Raw genomic sequence first — 20,400 nt, forward strand, 5'->3', positions numbered from 1 at the left:
TTGAACACAGTTTTATGTAATATCTGTTTTATTGATGACTTTTATATCAACAACTGTAGCAATTCATCTTCTTGCAACACATAAACCAGGTAAGTACAGTTTTATAAATGACATATACAGTAGGTCCATTTTGCTTCATTTTCCATTATCCCCATGTTCCCTATGGCAAAAAAACTCGGAGACAAAACACTAAATGGATTAACACAAATGAACATGCAAAGATGAATTAATTACATTTCAATGATATCTGGTACGACACAGACGCAGTAAATTAGGAGTGATGTGCATAATAACTTGTTAAACTATATCCATATACTTTCCAAATAAAAAATCTCCTGTAGGAGAGAGCTGTGTGCCTACAAACATAGTGTACCAATACCCTGTGAGCTGTAAAAATGCTCGGGAATGAACCATGACCCACCATTCATGGACTGCTTCCATCACAAAGAGCATTTTATTTGGTTCAATGCAACATTTTGGTTGCTTTCTAATAATTAGTCCAGAATTAAAAAAAAAAATGTTTCTATAAGCCATTCATAACTGGTGTGCTTTTAGTTCCTTTAATCTTTGTATTCCAAGATTACCCAGGCACACACAGAGACCTTCTGGTACTAAATGGTGCCTTACGGCAGAGCCATCCTTTGTAAACATGGGCATAAGGGGCTTATTCTACTGTATATCTGCCAAAGTGCTTAATAGGGCAGTTTTGAGCCAAAATTCCCTATTGAAGTCAATAGGATATTTTGGCCGAAAACAGGCGGATCAGCTGTTTCAGCGGATATAGAATAAACCCATTTCAGTGTCAGAGGGGCCTACAACCCTATGCTATCTATGAAAAATAGAATGTTACTTTCCATTTGTTAGTCCATCCCGTAAATAAACACATTTTTGTGTACAGTTGTGACATGGATAGGTATCCAGTTGATATACACTATATGCTACTTATTTGTTGGATCGCAGCATCTCTTTAAAGCAGCAGTTCAAGCAATATCTTACATTTGTGTTTGTTTTAATAATTCAGTTCTGTACTATGAGAAAATACATGTAGCATTAAAAAAAAAATATATATATATATTTTTTTAAAGACATTTGAATGTTTCAAATGTAGGAAGCATTTCCAAAGTGACAGCCCCATTCCCCTTCTGATAGGCTCTGGTTCTTGAGCCCCGTTCTCTCTCTAGCAGTGCACCAATTGTATCTAGTAACTGCCCAGTCACATAATATTGATGGACTACATTGCCCACAATGCTGTGCAAGAACTAAATTAAATAACACTGAGCAAGCGGTCAATTACAGGAGAACGGATCGATCTGCAGATTTGCTAATCACTTGTCAGTGTGCAGATTGTATTGATGCACATATTGAATGGAAAACTATTTTTTTTTCTAAATGGCAGCTTGAACTGCAGTTTTAACATAATTGGTTCATGTAAGTGACAAATAAATAAAGGGTATTAACACTGTTTTTGGTGATAATTAGACTGATGAAGGCACAGTGGTTTATATGACAGAAATTGGTACATTTTTTAATTCTAGCTTAACATTTTTTTTAACGAAATGTCAAAATCAAAGGCTTAAATTTCAGCATTGCTATTTAAAGAATACATCCACACTGCATGTATAAAGTCTTCCCACACATGCAATCGGACATCATTTTTTAGTGGCAAAAGCAGCTTTACACATTCAAGATAAAAGCTGCTGAACATATTAATTAAATATATATCATGCTGTATTATTTCATGTTCTGAAAAAGAGACATACTGTAAGAGCTAGTTTGATTTCAATTGCATTGTGAAGCAAAATTAATTTTAGGGTCTACAGTGTAGATCTCTATGAAACAGGAGCACTGATGCATTCTTTCTTTAAATAAAAGTGTGCTAGACAAATGAACTGTATAGATCCTATTGTATATTTTTACATGTCATATGCCAGTAAAATGTTATCATATAGTGCATCATCATGATTCATCCTGCCAACCACCATTTTGAATCCATAAAGCTCCCAAGCTTCTATCAACCGGAACAGAAGACAATGGAATAATCTGCTCATAAGATTCCATTCTGACAGCCATCTGAGGAAAAACAACAAGAACCTCTACAAATAACACACATGCCATAGTATATCAACAGGTTTTGCTACGGAAACGCCAAAGTTCATTAAAACCATTTCCACTCGCCTAAAACGCTAAAAACATAATCTGCCTACCATTTGTTCCTGGAGGTGAAGTCAGGCGTATTTTACAACAATAACAACAAAAATAACAGCCGCTGCACCTTTCAATTGCATTTCATGCACTATTCAAGGCCATTAGTAGACACCTAAAAAAGCGAAGATATGCTATCTTTAGCTACCCATGCCATTTATATTTACATTGCATTGTAAAGCAAAAGCGTGTTATAAATGTTACAGTACATTAACGTGAAATCCAAGTTAACGAGGAACATCGCTGTTGAGAGAAAAGGCGCAGCTGAAACCACCCGGGAGTGCAAGTTCTATAATGCAGTGTTTTTCTTCACTGCGAAAGTGGAATAACAGCAGAACGATGATGTCAATATGGCAATATATGCCCTCCTAGGAATTAATATATTTTATATCAGCGGCGGCTGGGCAGCTGAGACCCCTTTCGCTCACTCACTGTAAGAAATGTACTTTAATTTGACTTCTATTGTATGGATATACAGCTGAATCCCGTTATAATGCGGTGCTCAGTGTCCACATAATGAGACCGCGTTTTAAACGGGATCGTGAAATGGCCGATGCGTGGACTTACCCGGCATCTGCAGCTCTCTCCTCTGCAGCTCTCTCCTTGCTTCATCAGGCTGCGTATACATGCGCGGCACACATCTCCAAGGTTTTTTTTATTTTATTATAACATTCAATGCTTTATACACACACACACGGTATGGTATAATTTATAAATTAGTATTTTTTTATAATTAACATAAAATAAAAATTTTACTATACCATGCAGGAATCGAACCCATGACCCTTCATAAACTGGTAGGGAATCTCTACCACTATACCATAGGATTGGTGTGATGTCATTGACTCTTGTCTTATACTACACATGTGCGTGCGTGCGTGTGTGTCATGTGTGTGTCGTGTGTGTCCGTTAGCAATAAAGCATTGAATATTACATTAAAAAAAAAAACGTGGAGATGTGCGCCGTGCACGTGGACGCAGCCTGATGAAACGGGAAGAGAGGAGAGAGCTGCAGAAACCGGGAAAGTCCTCGCACAGCGGCCATTTCGCTAAAAAAAAAACAAAAAAACTTGGAGATGTTTTTAAATCGGGAGCCACGCTCAGCCATCGTTATAAGCGGATCCGCGCTGTAAGGGGGTTGAGCTGTATATATATATCTTTATATTGTGCTATCCAAGTACATAGCGCTTTACAGCACACATACACGTGATATAATATGGCACATAGTGGGAATAAGCGCTTCAGGCATAAAACAATAGGAAAAGGAGTCCCTGCCCTGAAGAGCTTACAATCTAAGTGGTAAGCGGGGAGAACTTACAGAGAAAGTAGGGGGGTGTTCTGGTAAGTGCCTCTGCAAGGGGCCAAGGTCAGTGCATATGAGATTTATAGTATCAGCCACAGAGCTACCCATATTCTTAGTTCAAGGAGTGTGTTTTATGAAAGATCCTAAAGATGGAGAGAGAGGGTGCCAGTCGGATATTGAGGGGAAGGGCATTACAGAGGTGTGGGGCAGTGAGTGAGAGGTTTTAAGTGGGAGACAGCTTTAGATATAAAACGTGTAGACAGAACACATCCTTGAGCAGAACGCGAGAACCGTGCACGGGTATAGCGAGAAATTAGGGCTGAGATGTAAGGAAGAGTGTAAAGCTTTACAATTTTGTAAGAAATATGGGGTTTAATTGGAAGCCGGGAGAGGGATTTCAGCAGGAGAAACAGATTTAGGAGAGTAAAGGGATTTTAACAGCAGCGTTTAGGATAAATTGTAGGGGAGACTGGTGAGAGGCAGGAAGGCCGGCCAGTAGAAGGTTAAAATAGTCGAGGTAAAACAGGATCATCAAACAGATTACATTATGTGGATGCACACTTGGGAATAATCCCCTAAAAATCTTCACCTTTTGCATGCCTCAGTCTGTAGAATACTGTAGATATGGATAACTTCTAGAGATTAATTCATTATTCATGGGTCTCCTATAGAACCGCTGATCAGAAATGTAATTGTTTGAAGAAAATGTTTTTTTATTTATTTTTTATTGAGGAGTAACTCCTTTGAATCTCCAACAAGCGTAGAAGGATTAGTAAGGAAAATGTGCTTCTGCTTTTCTTACAACATACATTTAAACAAAAAGCAGTGTAGTGTGGCACCCCTATAGCAGCCGTTTACGATAAAGGGATTACACAAACAAGGAATCCAGGTGACTGGGTGCTAGGATGTTAGTAGGTCCATCCATCCTACCTAAATAGCAAAATATCATGCACACTAGAAATATGCCCCTGAAATTTGAATTTATTCTTTCATATCAAGGTCCTCAGCAAAAATAATGCAAACCAAAAACTTTTCAAAAATATCAAATTTGTTGCAGCTTAAAGATCTACACAAATAAATTAAAATATAGATGATGCAGGTCAGTCTTACTCTTGGGGAGAATCCCTAAGAGTAAGTTCAGTTCATAGTTGAAATTGTATTTACTGTAGGTCTTTCTCCAGCCAGTTAGTGGACGTTTCGGGTGAGATCTATAACCCTTCTTTAACAGGATGTAATTCAGTGCATTATTTTTGCTATATCTCCAACATACATTTAAAACATTCTAAGCTTTCACAAAAACACATTTCAACTTTTAAGCCATTTCTGGATTTTCCGCTATCAACACTTCCTGCAATATCCACAAGGTCCTGCTATGAATTGAGGATCTAACTTATGGGGCTGCAACTTGTATGCTGTCACAGCATGAAGCTGTTTTGGGCTGTAAAATCTCCAACATTCTTCTTGATTGATGACCATTACTCATGAGCAGATAAGCACGGACGTATTGTACTACTGTATATGTTGTGTCATTTTGTATGTTGCGCTGGCTTTTCTATTTTTGTTTGTATTCTTCTTGATTGTTTTCTTCATACACTACAGAGCTTCCTTCTACTGGAGACATCCTTTTGCAGTTGATGTTCAACACAGAATTTAAGGTCTTTCCATTTAAAGGCCTTTAAAAAAAAGTTGAACAAAGGAACATTAAAGCAGCAATATTTAATGTTTGTTGTGCTGGTTTTGACCCAAGAAAACTACAAATATGGCCATGGGTTTACGAATCTCCTAATGACATCACAGCCTTCTATTGACTGACAGAGCGAACCTAGTACCGCGGCTATTTTGTGTCTATTGGCCAAATATTTTTATTCTGTACCAGTACTATAGGAACCGAGGGTCATCGGAGGTCGGGGGGCTATGGATCAGGTAAGAAGAAAAAAATATATATCAAACAGCTTTAAAACAAAGAACACTTAAAAAGTTTTAACACCCTATTTATGTTTCATTGTGAATTTATTTACAGCTAATATGCATTGCATTATTTGGCAGTCAGAGAACGTCTGTCATCTTTTCTTTATTTATTTTTTTATACACTTCCTGCAAGCAGATCTCCAGAGAGATTAAATATCGGATGGCACCATGTAAGCTGGTAGAGCTTAAAAAGTCTTAGGTGTCAGAAATATATTTCCCTAATAGAATATCAGGAGTTGCAGCTTTGGCATGCAACGTTTTAATTACATTCAAGTTACACACATTTTTAGGGAAACTAGGGGAATCAGTTCATATCCTTGGGTCTCATCTTACTGACAGTAACAGTATTGTAATATATATTTTTTTCTTTTCTTAACAGCGTCACTGTTGGCGGTTGGTGTAGTTGAGGCAGCTTCCAATTTTGCCAAAAGAAAAGGCATGGACGTTAACAACATACACTGCATAATTCAGATTCACTACATTCACAACCACACAGATACGATAGAAACGTTTGCAGTGTAAAGTGGCTTATTTCAGAGGTGCTCAACTTCAGTCCACAACAAGTCTGGTTTTCAGGATATTCCAGCTGCAGCATAGGTGGCTCAATCAGAGGCTGAGTCAAGGGGGCTTGAGGACTGAGCACTCCTGGGTTATTTGATAAAGAACTAGAGCTCATAAAGCACCATAGATGCGAGATGGAGACTGCTGTTGGATTGTCCTCATTATGTGATTAATTGAAACCATTAATTTCATTAAAATGCCTGCAATACCATTGCAATGCATTAATCTGCAACTCTGGCTTCTGAGGACATTTTCAACCGAATGCACAAAACTACAAGCCCACAAGATATGTGTGATGGTGTAAACTTGTAAATGTTACAGATTGCAGTCCTGATTATTACATATATAATATGCAAACAGAAACCTTTGAGTCCAGGACAAATTAAAGGAGTAGACACACCCTGGTGCACTGGGAGGTGGGGTAAGAAATATGGGAGAGGGGTGAAGGTGGTATAGACTGGGAAAGCGAGGTAGTAGAAAAAAAGGGATTGAGGAGGGGAGGTGGAAGGCTTGCAGAAGGGTCTGTGGAGGCCCGTGGAAGATCATACAGCCAGGTTTCAGGGGCGGTGGCAGACGGAGGGGGGGGTCCTACACCTTAGGGTTGGGACCAGAGGTATGGGCCTTATGAGTGAGGGGATTAGGTATGTTCCTCACGGGGTATAGCATTGGGATTAGGTATAGACTTGGGTAAATAGGTGTTGACCCAGTATAGCAGGGAGCTGGAAGCAGATGGACCACCCAGGAGCTGGGACGTTTCAGGATGTTAGGTCTGACTTCCTGTAAAGGCCAGCCGTGCCCGCCAGACACTTGTCCCGGCTCTCCCCCTCCCATTGATGGCCCTGGTAACAATGCTTGTGTCAATTATATTAAGAATTTGTACTGTACATACTGTGTATAGACGTTCTCTATATGAACCATTATAAGTTTCAGGGGCCAATTAAAGCCCTGATTATTTTTTAAACAATTTTTTTTTCCTCTTAACTCCATCTCCCTTTTGGAATCATTCTTTCAGGGCTCAATACCTCAGTTTCAGAAAATAACTCAATTCCTGTGAAGTCATGGTGGGAATGCACTCCTAACATCGTTGAAACCCTCCAAGACACTCAGCAGTTCCCAAGTACTTCCCCACTATGTACATTGACACTTACATAATTTTGTTTTGTTGTTTAATGGGCAATTTCTTTACCTTTTTAATACAGTTAATTATAGTTACTTTAACTAGAGTACAGATGGGACCTGTGTCATTAGCATGACTGCACTATTACATATGGAGATATCAAGATCAAGTGTTACATTTGTCATAGGATTTCGATGGTAATACTGGGACAGTATATAACCACATATCTTAACATAATGATCAAACGTGTTCAATCTGCATTTTAATTTTTACAATCTAGATTTCAAGCTACAAATAAATAACTTATTGAAATAATCACTATCTATTAAATTAATCTTGGTAAATAACTACAAAATTCAAGGTTGAGAAATTGCTGTGGATTTGACTACTGACATCTGACAGTATATTAGTTTGATTTTATATACTTATGATGTAAAATCGAACTCAATCGTCTTCTGCCAAGAATAAACAAAAAAGATTCAGCTAGTTCCTACGGTCGGAAGGTCTTTGAGGTAATAAATATGGTGAACGTTAAATGCATAGGAAACTCGTCTACATGTCTCTGTTTCTGAATTAAAATGGTGTCCACTTATGAAGACTATTCTGATGGGAAGCAATAACTGGGAACACGTATGGAAAAAGGTAGTTGCACATAGCTTTCATTGACGTTATCTGCACTAAGAAAACACCTGGTTGAACTGCTGGGTTACGCGGATAAAAGTTGTCCGTCTGCTTAGCTCTTTCAGTTTGGCAGCACCCACATATGTGCAGGTAGATCTCAGGCCTCCCAGGATGTCCAGAATCGTGTTTTCCACGTCACCTCTATAAGGTACTTCCACGGTTCTGCCTTCGGATGCCCTAAACAGAGACAATGCAGAATTGTTAACACAATGTTACACCGACGCACATCTTTTAAAAAGTACTCCACAATTCATGTCCAGTCTCTAAAGAAACTGAAGGTGTTGAAATGAATGGCTGTAGACCATTAGTAATGGCGATCGCACATACAGTACCCCCGAGGCCTGCATGTTACATGTGCTCCTCTTCTACGTCTTTTTCGGGAGAAAGATTCCTTTGGGAAATGTGGAAAAAACAATCCCTACCACTCATCGCCACTTGTCAGGAACGTTCTTAAAGGGTTTACACAAGTCATCCCCATGGGCTGCAAGTTGAAATAAATGAGGTAGTGAAGAATATGGCATCTAACTACATTGAATGACAGATCCTATGAGGTATCATTTAAAACTGGCTGAAGGCCATAGATGTACCCTCACACTGTATCCTAATGCTCCAGTACAAAAGATAAAATAGAACTCTTTTGGCCCTGGGGGGATTTTATGCTGCGCTTTGGGATGGTTTTTCACCTAATTATTTCCTTCCAATTTGTCACACGTCTGACCTCAGAATTACATGACACATGTGTTTACGTCTTATAAGGATCTATCCTCAACAAAGCTTCAGGGATTTATAGAACTACATACAGTAATAAGACACGGAAAACATTCTTACATGCAGATATTTTCACTGGGACTTGTGATATGCCATCTCTTTAGCACCAGACTACTGTATTTATAGAACATACAGGAATAAGAATTGGACGGCAAAAAAAAGTTTGCCAGCTCTATTCTGCCCATACAAAAATATAGCTTCTTATGCCTGATAATGTTAAAGCAGCAATTCTGCCCATTTTGTGAACTGATTTTTTTTTTAAACATATTTTTTTACAGCTTTGGAACCGTTGGTTCCTCAAACTGAGCAGCGTTATTTTGGGCTCCCGGGGACTCTCCGGATTCCTGAGATACTTGCCACTTTTGTTGCGAGTGTTCTTCCTGAAAATAAATATCGTCACTGTGGGTCGTCCAGTAGGAAGCTGCAATGCCATCACTCTGATGATGCTGCGGCTTCTTATTGGCCTGCAAGACCTGGCGCCCAGTTAGATTTTCCTAAAGGTAGAAAAATATTGGCATCTAAACCGGTAAGTATCTTGGGAACTGGTGGAGCACTAAAAATAGCGCAGTTTAGCTACGAAGGACCCCCCAGTTTGAATCCTTTGAGCATACAGTACATTCCTCTGCAGCCAAAATGGTACCAGTCCTGCAGCCAAGAGGAATCTACAACTGATGAAGGCTTCTTATAGAATGACTGACTTCCATCTTAAAAAAAATCCAGGACATCAACCAGCAACTAAAACTGTAAGTATGTCAGAATTTCAGGGGGGGGGGGGGGGCTTATTTTCTAAACAAAGCGCAAATCGGTTCCGGAGAACCCTGCGCAATGTTTGTTTTTTTTTCCAAAACAGGGTTAATAGATGTTTTAACTAAAATTGCTCTGTAGTGTAGCTGATTGCGACGAAAATAGTCCCATGCAATTGCTGACAGCTAGACGGCTGCAAGCTGTTGCAGTAATTGGAAAGGAGCAGCAAACAGTACAATAATAGACCGAATTAAATGCACAATTTGTAAATACACAAGGTTTAGCAAATAGGATCCAAACTTGGGATAAAATACTGCAAGCAAAGATTTTCCCTTTCCTTCCTACTTCTGCGCCTTTTAGTGAATCGCATTGTGCGGTGAAGAGGAAAATCGGAAGATAACACAGGTTAAGGGAACCTGGACTAGCGTGCCATGTGGGCTATTATTCATGCTATAGCAGCGAACAAATATTTCTCTCAACATGTGACTCCTTGTCAGGGAGTTGAAAGAAATATATCCGGTTAGCTGGCAGCTGCCATTTTTTCCAATGATAAGATAGTGGCTGCCCACTCAGGCCTGTCAAGCTGCTCCCTATGGATGCTTTATACTGGCTGTACAGATCTGTGGAAGGCTGATAAATGGCTGTGATGCAGTGGGAGGTGCAGTGGTGCGCTCGGTTTATTCTGCTGCATCATGTCATTGATATAATAAGCAACATAAATCACTGTGTTGCAGGGGCAGGCAGAGCATTGTGTGCTGATATCTTGCTGAACCCTGGGACCAGGACAATTTAATAACCCCCCTTTGTTTTTAGTGCCACTGAATTTAAAATATTTTTGTTTTGTGCCACACTATTGTCACATTTTGTCCTTTATCGTTAAAAGTTCTCCCCAATGTAAGGATGGCTCCTCCTATTCACTTTAGGGTTTTTGTTTTTTTTACATTTGGTGCTTAAATATATATCTGTGTGTGTAACTATATATACATACATATAGTATGCATAAGGGCACTCATGAAAACTATCAAAATCTTGCCCGGGCGTACAGCTGGTGAGCAAAACTATAAAAATAAGGATTGCTGGCACTCACAGGTAGGGTTGCCAGGTATCCATTAATGAACCGGAGAGCCCGGTATTTGGTTACTCTGTCCGGTAAAAAAATGAGAGATAATGTAATACAGGATATGTATGTGTGCGGTATTACCTCTCTGTACATGTATGTGTGCGGTATTACCTCTCTGTACATGTATGTGTGCGGTATTACCTCTCTGTACATGTACGTGTGCGGTATTACCTCTCTGTACATGTATGCGGTATGACCTCTCTGTACATGTATGTGTGCGGTATTACCTCTCTGTACATGTATGTGTGCGGTATTACCTCTCTGTACATGTACGTGTGCGGTATTACCTCTCTGTACATGTATGCGGTATTACCTCTCTGTACATGTATGTGTGCGGTATTACCTCTCTGTACATGTATGTGTGCGGTATTACCTCTCTGTACATGTATGTGTGCGGTATTACCTCTCTGTACATGTATGTGCGTGGTATTACCTCTCTGTACATGTATGTGCGCGGTATTACCTCTCTGTACATGTATGTGTGGGGTATTACCTCTCTGTACATGTATGTGTGCGGTATTACCTCTCTGTACATGTACGTGTGCGGTACTACCTCTATGTACATGTATGTGTGCGGTATGACCTCTCTGTACATGTATGTGTGCGATTTGACCTCTCTGTACATGTATGTGTGCGGTATTACCTCTCTGTACATGTACGTGTGCAGTATTACCTCTCTGTACATGTACATGTGCGGTATTACCTCTCTGTACATGTATGTGCGCGGTATGACCTCTCTGTACATGTATGTGCGCGGTATTACCTCTCTGTACATGTACGTGCGCGGTATGACCTCTCTGTACATGTACGTGTGCGGTATTACCTCTCTGTACATGTACGTGTGCGGTATTACCTCTCTGTACATGTACGTGTGCGGTATTACCTCTCTGTACATGTATGTGTGCGGTATTACCTCTCTGTACATGTATGTGTGCGGTATTACCTCTCTGTACATGTATATGTGCGGTATGACCTCTCTGTACATGTACGTGTGTGGTATGACCTCTCTGTACATGTACGTGTGCGGTATTACCTCTCTGTACATGTATGTGTGCGGTATTACCTCTCTGTACATGTATGTGTGCGGTATTACCTCTCTGTACATTTACGTGTGCGGTATTACCTCTCTGTACATGTATGTGTGCGGTATTACCTCTCTGTACATGTATGTGTGCGGTATTACCTCTCTGTACATGTATGTGTGCGGTATTACCTCTCTGTACATGTACGTGTGCGGTATTACCTCTCTGTACATGTATGCGGTATGACCTCTCTGTACATGTATGTGTGCGGTATTACCTCTCTGTACATGTATGTGTGCGGTATTACCTCTCTGTACATGTACGTGTGCGGTATTACCTCTCTGTACATGTATGCGGTATTACCTCTCTGTACATGTATGTGTGCGGTATTACCTCTCTGTACATGTATGTGTGCGGTATTACCTCTCTGTACATGTATGTGTGCGGTATTACCTCTCTGTACATGTATGTGCGCGGTATTACCTCTCTGTACATGTATGTGCGCGGTATTACCTCTCTGTACATGTATGTGTGGGGTATTACCTCTCTGTACATGTATGTGTGCGGTATTACCTCTCTGTACATGTACGTGTGCGGTACTACCTCTATGTACATGTATGTGTGCGGTATGACCTCTCTGTACATGTATGTGTGCGATTTGACCTCTCTGTACATGTATGTGTGCGGTATTACCTCTCTGTACATGTACGTGTGCGGTATTACCTCTCTGTACATGTATGTGCGCGGTATTACCTCTCTGTACATGTATGTGTCCGGTATTACCTCTCTGTACATGTATGTGTCCGGTATTATGTTTCCGGACTTAGTAACGAATCGTGGGATTTCCCCGGACAAGGGAGAGAGCTGGGCTGCTGCTGCTGCTAGGGGTCTGGGCAGCTTCCTCCATCCTGATTGGCTGCATTACACAGCAGCAGCCAATCAGGAGGAGGCAGGAGCCTGGGAGTGAGGCCAAAGAGCGGAGGAAATGCATGGAGCAGAGAGAGGTGAGGCTGTGTCCTGTGTCATCTGTGTGTCCTGCCTGTGTCTGTTCTATTTTGTCCTGGTGTGTGTGAGAGATTCTAAAGGACATGGGGGGGGGTGAGAGGATGAAGGGGGATGAGAGGATGAAGGGAGGGGGGATGAGAGGATGAATGGAGGGGGTGAGAGGATGAAGAGAGGGGGGTGAGAGGATGGAGGGAGGTCGGAGAGAGGATGAAGGGAGGGGGTGAGAGGATGAAGGGAGGGGGGGTAAGCAAATGAAGGGAGGGGGGTGGGCGAATGAAGGGAGAGGGTGAGACGATGAAGGGAAGGGGGGTGAGAGGATGAAGGGAGGGGGTGAGGATGAAGGGTGGGGGGTGGGAGAGGATGAAGTGAGGGGGGATGAGAGAGGACGAGGGCAGAGGTTGAGGGGACGAGGGGAGGGGGGGGTAAGCAAATGAAGGGAGGGGCGTGGGCGAATGAAGGGAGAGGGTGAGATGATGAAGGGAAGGGGGGTGAGAGGATGAAGGGAGGGGGTGAGAGGATGAAGGGAGGGGGGGAAAGCAAATGAAGGGAGGGGGTGGGCGAATGAAGGGAGGGGGTGTGAGAGGATGAAGGGAGGGGGGTGGGCGAATGAAGGGAGGGGGTGAGAGGATGAAGGGAGGAGGGTGAGAGAATGAAGGGAGGGGGTGAGAGAGGATGAAGGGAGGGGGTGAGAGAGGATGAAAGGAGGGGGTGAAAGAGAATGAAGGGTGGGGGTGAGGGAGGATGAAAGGAGGGGGATGAGGGAGGATGAAGGTAGTGAGAGAATGAAGGGAGGGGTGGTGACAGAATGAAGGGAGGGCGGGTGAGAGAGGATGAAGGGAGGGGGTGAGAGAGGATGGAGGGTAAGAGAATGAAGGGAGGGGGTGAGAGAGGATGGAGGGTAAGAGAATGAAGGGAGGGGGTGCAAGAGGATGAAGGGAGGGGGAGAGAAAGGATGAAGGGAGGGGGTGAGAGGATGATGGGAGGGGGGTGAAAGAGGATGAAGGGAGGGGGGTGAGAGAGGATGAAGGGAGGGGAGGTGAGAGAATGAAGGGAGGGGGGTGGGAGAGGATGAAGTGAGGGGGGATGAGAGAGGACGAGGGCAGAGGTTGAGAGGACGAGGGGGGTGGGAGGGTGAGAGGATGAGGTGAGAGAGAGGATGAGGAGGGGTGCAGCAATCTTGGAATTTGTGGGAGGAGCATTAAGATTAGTATTGCTTACCATGTACAGTATGACTGCAGGTCACTTATTTATAAATGATCTGACCATTATTTGTTCTAAATTTCACTCAAAACATGCACCAATTTGCACTATGTTATATTCTATTTCCTAAAAAAAATCCTCGGAAGGGCGCTCTCTCCCTCTCCCTCAGAACCCCTCCCCATATTTTTTATGAAACAGAATATAAATTGGTGCAAATTGGTGAATACTTGGAGTGAAATTTAGAAAAAAAATACGTAACAGTCAGGCCATTTATAAATAACATTCTTCCGCTCCAACGATTCTCGCTCGCGTCGCACCTTTCACCATTGTGTCCAGTATTTTTGGACATGCCACCTGGCAACCATACTCACAGGCCTTGCAATGTATTAATGCAGATTTATTATGTTTTATATTAATGTTTTTTATTAATACATCTGCTGTACATTGATATACTGCAAGACCTGTGAGTGCAGAGAGAGTTAGGTATATATATATATGGTGAGTAAAAAAAGTGACAAAAACCCTCAACAGCAAAGCAAATATGCAAATGTAATTACATATATATATATATATATATATATATATATATATATATATATATATATATATAAGATGGGAAGATGAAATCAGAACAGTTGTACCTGGAAGATTATTCGGGAGGTCTTCATCCAGCAGTGGATCAAGGGCTGAAGATAACGATTATATTTATATATATGTAGCCAGGTCTCCCCAGCGCTACCGCACCCCCCTCACCTGACTGCCGATCGCGGGGGTCGCCGCGTCCAATGGCGGCTCCGTTCGGCAGTGGCAGGGGAGAGGGCGGTCAGGTCCCGGCTCGGGGGTTGCCGGGGACGCGTGCGGCCGGTTGCCAAGGCCGCACGCGCATCTCAGGGCTCCTGGCGCTCCCGGAGCCGGGCGGATAGGGCGCCGCCATTGCGCTTCAACTCGCGCATGCGCAGTGAGTCCCCGGCGGCCCAGTTAGCTCGCGCATGCGCAGGGAGGCTGCGAGAGACAGGGCAGAGTCGCGCATGCGCAGGGAGAACCCTAGAGCCAGGGAACAGTTGCGTGAGGGCAGGGAAGGCGCAGGAGAGTCACGCGAGAGTAGGGGAAGTTAGTGAGAGGTTGCGGCGGCCATTACAGGTTTGTGTAGGCAGAGGGAAGGCACGCACGCGGCCTCAATGTTATTGTAGGGGCCTCGGGACTACAATTCCCATGAGGCATAGCGAGGCAGGCACCAGGTGCTTGATAGGAGCCAATAGGGCTGCAGGACTGCCCTGGAGGAAAGAGATACATTTTCCCGGGCTTTGCATGAGTCACGTCAGTTGGAGCAGCGGAGCAGAAGGGGAAGGAAGGATGCAGGGAGTGAGTGCAACTCCTGCATCCAGATAGGTACCCTCACCCTCCAGGTAGGCCCCAACTCCCCACCAGGTTAGTGGGTAACTGATAAGGGACGGCCCCAGTTAGGGACTCGGCCCTTAGTGTGAGTGCTGTCTTGTCAGAGTCACAGCTATTAGTGCTGTGAGGTCTGACAGGCAGGCACTGTGTTTGTGCAGCACGGTTGCTGCACGGACCAAGTAAGTGGCTGTGCGTAGTGCAGGTAGCTAGTTATAGGGAGGATTAGGGACTAGGGTAGAGGTACACCCCAGGGCCCAGTTAGTCCCCTATGACACCAGAGGAAGCTGTATGGTATAGGGTTGGCCTTAGGACAGGGAATCCTTCACCATAGTTAGGGCAGCAAGAGGGTTGCTGTCTGATCGCGTGTTCAGAGACTGTGTAAAGAAGCACTCCGGCTGGAGATTCCTTTCCTGTGGATGCAGAGTGTGCACCCACTCCTGCAGAGAGCAGTGCAGCACGCCGTGGGATCACTGTGCGGTGTTGCAGAGCTCCAAGGATTTTCCTGACCAGGACTGGTCAGGGAGGTATTATATATATTAAGTGCACCACCGGGCCCCAACACAGGGAAGCGCTATCCCTCACACTCACACTGGTCTTTATTGCTATGGACACTCAAGAGACTGAGGGGAATGTGATGATGGACATGTGGGTGGGGGATGGTACACAGTTGTATTGATGCACTGTTATTGATATTAGTGTTTTGAAGTAAGGTGTTGTCATTGTTCATTCAGTAAACCTGTTATCCATAATACTGTGTATGTGGTTTCTGAGTGGGTTCCTATGTTAGGGTCATTCTACATTTCCCTAGAATCCTACATAGGTGGAGGCGCTGAACGAAGATCCGTTCCAGAGGATTCACCCCAGGCTCTCATTAGCGGAGGCTCAGACTGCCTGTGAGCCTGCAGGTATACGCACCACACCGGTAACAATACATGTTCTACTCACCCACACTACATATGAGATTGGGTGGGGTGGAATACCCGTTACATTTGGAGGCGCTGCTGAGATACACCTGGGGTGCCCTGTCCATTTTTTCTAAATTGTCCCGTTCCTATTTTTGTCGCTATGTTTGTGAAGTCCGGAGACGAGGTCCTTGCCTGGGCGTTGAGGCAGTATATGGAGCCTGGCCAGGTAGTGGCGGTAGGAGGCATTCCCGCTAGTATACCCGCAATGAAGGTCCGGGAGGGTATGTGTAAAATTCCTGGGTGGCCGTGGGCATGTGTCTTAGAGGAGGAACAAGATCCCACGTCCACATGGAAAACCATACTTTTTGTTGTAACTCACACTGAGGATATATGCCTGGCAGAGGCACCGTCCGTACTGTTCATGCCCGGGGGCCCCTCAGAAGGGTACCCCCTAGTCTATGCCGACCCAGCAAAATGGCGTCTCCCGCCAAATCAGGAGAGCGCACGTGCTGCTGACTGCAAGCCTGCACAGAAAGATGTCGCAACATTCTGTCCGGGTTTGGCGCGAAAGTCAGAGCCCCTCCCCTGTGATGTGAGTGACTCAGGGCAGAGCGAAAACCACTCCCCAGTAAAAAGTGCCCTTCCTTTAGATTCCACCAGGGGGAGCAAGCACGGTTATCTTCAACCATACGTGGACGCTGTGATAGACACTCTGATCTCTAAGGATGAGGATGAGATAGACTCTCTGTTCTATGATGAGGATGAGATAGACTGTCAGGGGATACACCCTAATGTGTATGTGCCCTGGCGAGCGCCAGGAATAGATCTCCTTATGCTACTGTGCCCCTGCTTGCAAGAAGCCTATGAGGAGGGAGCCGTCATGTCCCAAGTGCCACTAGACTTCAGGATCACCGAGGTAGATGGGGAGCCGTGTACACAGTGCTTTAGCCCCACCTGTGACTGTTCTAGGGGAGCTCTGGCGTGGGAACCTCAATGTGATTGTTGCGGTGCAATTTTCTTGATGCCTATTGTACCCCAGCCTACAGAGCCAGCTAAGGAGCTAAGTGAACCCTTGGCGGAGAAGAGCGTGACCACAGTGGAGGTACCGGAGCACGCCAGCTTCGTACCCACAACCACTGACTGTGTTACAGAGGAATCTGGTGACTACCTTGCGGAGGATACTGTCATGATATCTTCCGGGGAAAAGGTGGAAGTCCCATCGGTGGCGATGCGCCTACCGGCGAACCACCCCAGCGGTAATGCAGAGGATACAGAGTCTACTGTGGGTCCGTGTACCCTGGAAGAGGTGTCTTCCGATGTTGCGGACCCTGCTGTGGGCCCGTGTGCCCTACAATGGTCAGTCCGACCTACTACAGAGGTACCATCGGTCCTAGAATGGGGGCCAGTACCTAACGCCGACAAGGGTGAGTCGACTGCCCCAGGGGTGTCGGGGGTGAGCCTCCAGGTGACCGCGGAGCACGATGGCTCCTTAAGTCAGGTCGCCCGGGCGAAGGGCTCCCCTCTTCATCGCGTCTTGGCGGAGGTGTCCTCATTAGAAGGTAGCTGTCCAGAGAAGAGAGTGGACCAGTGTCTACCGCCGATCCTTCCGGAAGAAGGGAAGCCCATCGTCAGCCAGCCGAGTGGTAAGGAACCCCCTTGTTCCTCACAGACTCCGATGGAGGTGGCCGTGAAGAAGGCCAAAGCTATGGTTCCTGAGCGGAGTGTGAGCCCGTGTGCTCCGACACAAGTGGTCCCAGGACTGGGATCCAACGCTCCCGAGTTTTCAGCGCGTAAGTGGACTGCCCCAGAAGTGCCAGGGGCAGGTCCCGATACCACCAAGGTGGGAACTGACAGCGTCCCCGAGAACCTGTTAGCCACCGTGATTCACCGCAGGGGTAAGGTGTCTACTTTTCCCCCCCTGCCAGGTGAAACCGAGACATTTCCCAGTGCTCGCTTCTCAGTGGAAGCCTTACAAGTCCGTAGGGACAAGGACTGTGTAAAGGACGATCCAGGGAAACTGGCCTCCATTACGCCCAAAAAGGAGCGTGCCATTCGCCAGGTGGTGGACCGCGGGAAAGGTCCTGGCCTCCTGGTCTACCGCATCCCTGCCGCGGATGACCGGGTAAAGGTCTGCTTCAGAGACACTGGGCTACTCCTTCCACCAGGGGGAGGAAGTAGCGAAGAGCCAGAAACTGTCGCCTTAGAGTGTGCTCTCCAAGAAATTTTTCTGGGGGAGGCTCACGGACGCAAAAGTGAGGTACCCCCATCTGATCTGGTAGGGGCACCCCACAAATGGTCTCAGCCAGTCTCGGGTATTATTGAGTGTGATGTACTATGTAATCTGAGGTGTAAAGTCGACCTGATAATTGTAACAAATATGACATGCCGTATTTTATTGTGTAACCTTACACTGGCGACACACTTTATTCGAGCTTGGCTAGTCCCACGAATTCGGGTATACCCGGGTGTATTGAGGTTTGTGACTGTTTTCTGCCCGAGTGCATTGAGTTATTTTCCAAGCAGGGATTGAAGCATTTTATTCCCGCTGGCTGCAATACTGCACAGTATATATATATATACTGCATTACAATTCATGAATTTATGCCATCTGGTAGACACGCGAAGCATTGCAGCCTATTAAATCCTAATCATTATCATTTAACAGATCAGCCGCCCATCAGCCAGGCATGAACCCAGGCTGGGAAGGCAAATGCAACGGGGCTTGTCAGAGGTGAGGAGCGGCGCATTCCAGGTATCTGCCAGGTACATACCGGGTATTTGCTCGAATAAAGTGTGTCGGTGCAGTATGTCAGGGTATGGCGTTCTCCAAGCGAGGACGTTGGATTTTCCACCAGGGGGAGAGTGTAGCCAGGTCTCCCCAGCGCTACCGCACCCCCCTCACCTGACTGCCGATCGCGGGGGTCGCCGCGTCCAATGGCGGCTCCGTTCGGCAGTGGCAGGGGAGAGGGCGGTCAGGTCCCGGCTCGGGGGTTGCCGGGGACGCGTGCGGCCGGTTGCCAAGGCCGCACGCGCATCTCAGGGCTCCTGGCGCTCCCGGAGCCGGGCGGATAGGGCGCCGCCATTGCGCTTCAACTCGCGCATGCGCAGTGAGTCCCCGGCGGCCCAGTTAGCTCGCGCATGCGCAGGGAGGCTGCGAGAGACAGGGCAGAGTCGCGCATGCGCAGGGAGAACCCTAGAGCCAGGGAACAGTTGCGTGAGGGCAGGGAAGGCGCAGGAGAGTCACGCGAGAGTAGGGGAAGTTAGTGAGAGGTTGCGGCGGCCATTACAGGTTTGTGTAGGCAGAGGGAAGGCACGCACGCGGCCTCAATGTTATTGTAGGGGCCTCGGGACTACAATTCCCATGAGGCATAGCGAGGCAGGCACCAGGTGCTTGATAGGAGCCAATAGGGCTGCAGGACTGCCCTGGAGGAAAGAGATACATTTTCCCGGGCTTTGCATGAGTCACGTCAGTTGGAGCAGCGGAGCAGAAGGGGAAGGAAGGATGCAGGGAGTGAGTGCAACTCCTGCATCCAGATAGGTACCCTCACCCTCCAGGTAGGCCCCAACTCCCCACCAGGTTAGTGGGTAACTGATAAGGGACGGCCCCAGTTAGGGACTCGGCCCTTAGTGTGAGTGCTGTCTTGTCAGAGTCACAGCTATTAGTGCTGTGAGGTCTGACAGGCAGGCACTGTGTTTGTGCAGCACGGTTGCTGCACGGACCAAGTAAGTGGCTGTGCGTAGTGCAGGTAGCTAGTTATAGGGAGGATTAGGGACTAGGGTAGAGGTACACCCCAGGGCCCAGTTAGTCCCCTATGACACCAGAGGAAGCTGTATGGTATAGGGTTGGCCTTAGGACAGGGAATCCTTCACCATAGTTAGGGCAGCAAGAGGGTTGCTGTCTGATCGCGTGTTCAGAGACTGTGTAAAGAAGCACTCCGGCTGGAGATTCCTTTCCTGTGGATGCAGAGTGTGCACCCACTCCTGCAGAGAGCAGTGCAGCACGCCGTGGGATCACTGTGCGGTGTTGCAGAGCTCCAAGGATTTTCCTGACCAGGACTGGTCAGGGAGGTATTATATATATTAAGTGCACCACCGGGCCCCAACACAGGGAAGCGCTATCCCTCACACTCACACTGGTCTTTATTGCTATGGACACTCAAGAGACTGAGGGGAATGTGATGATGGACATGTGGGTGGGGGATGGTACACAGTTGTATTGATGCACTGTTATTGATATTAGTGTTTTGAAGTAAGGTGTTGTCATTGTTCATTCAGTAAACCTGTTATCCATAATACTGTGTATGTGGTTTCTGAGTGGGTTCCTATGTTAGGGTCATTCTACATTTCCCTAGAATCCTACATAGGTGGAGGCGCTGAACGAAGATCCGTTCCAGAGGATTCACCCCAGGC

At 45.7% G+C, this 20,400-nt stretch overlaps 1 protein-coding gene across 2 annotated transcripts in view; it reads right to left on the bottom strand.

Moving 5' to 3' along the window:
• Nucleotides 1-5: 5 nt before the first annotated feature.
• GMPR (guanosine monophosphate reductase) overlaps nucleotides 6-20,400 on the bottom strand; it is a 78,194-nt gene continuing 57,799 nt past the window's right edge. Inside the window, exons 9-10 of one of the 2 annotated variants that reach the window (XM_075585655.1) lie at nucleotides 7,840-8,008; nucleotides 6-5,177 (exon numbers count right to left, since the gene is read on the bottom strand). In XM_075585655.1, coding sequence (XP_075441770.1) covers nucleotides 5,091-5,177; nucleotides 7,840-8,008 — 256 coding nt within the window. In that variant the 3' untranslated portion in view covers nucleotides 6-5,090. Of the gene's footprint in view, nucleotides 5,178-7,010; nucleotides 8,009-20,400 lie in introns of those variants that run through there. The other variant, XM_075585656.1, reaches the window with a different exon arrangement.

This window comes from Ascaphus truei, chromosome 2, assembly GCF_040206685.1.
Source record: "Ascaphus truei isolate aAscTru1 chromosome 2, aAscTru1.hap1, whole genome shotgun sequence".
NCBI lineage: Eukaryota > Metazoa > Chordata > Amphibia > Anura > Ascaphidae > Ascaphus > Ascaphus truei.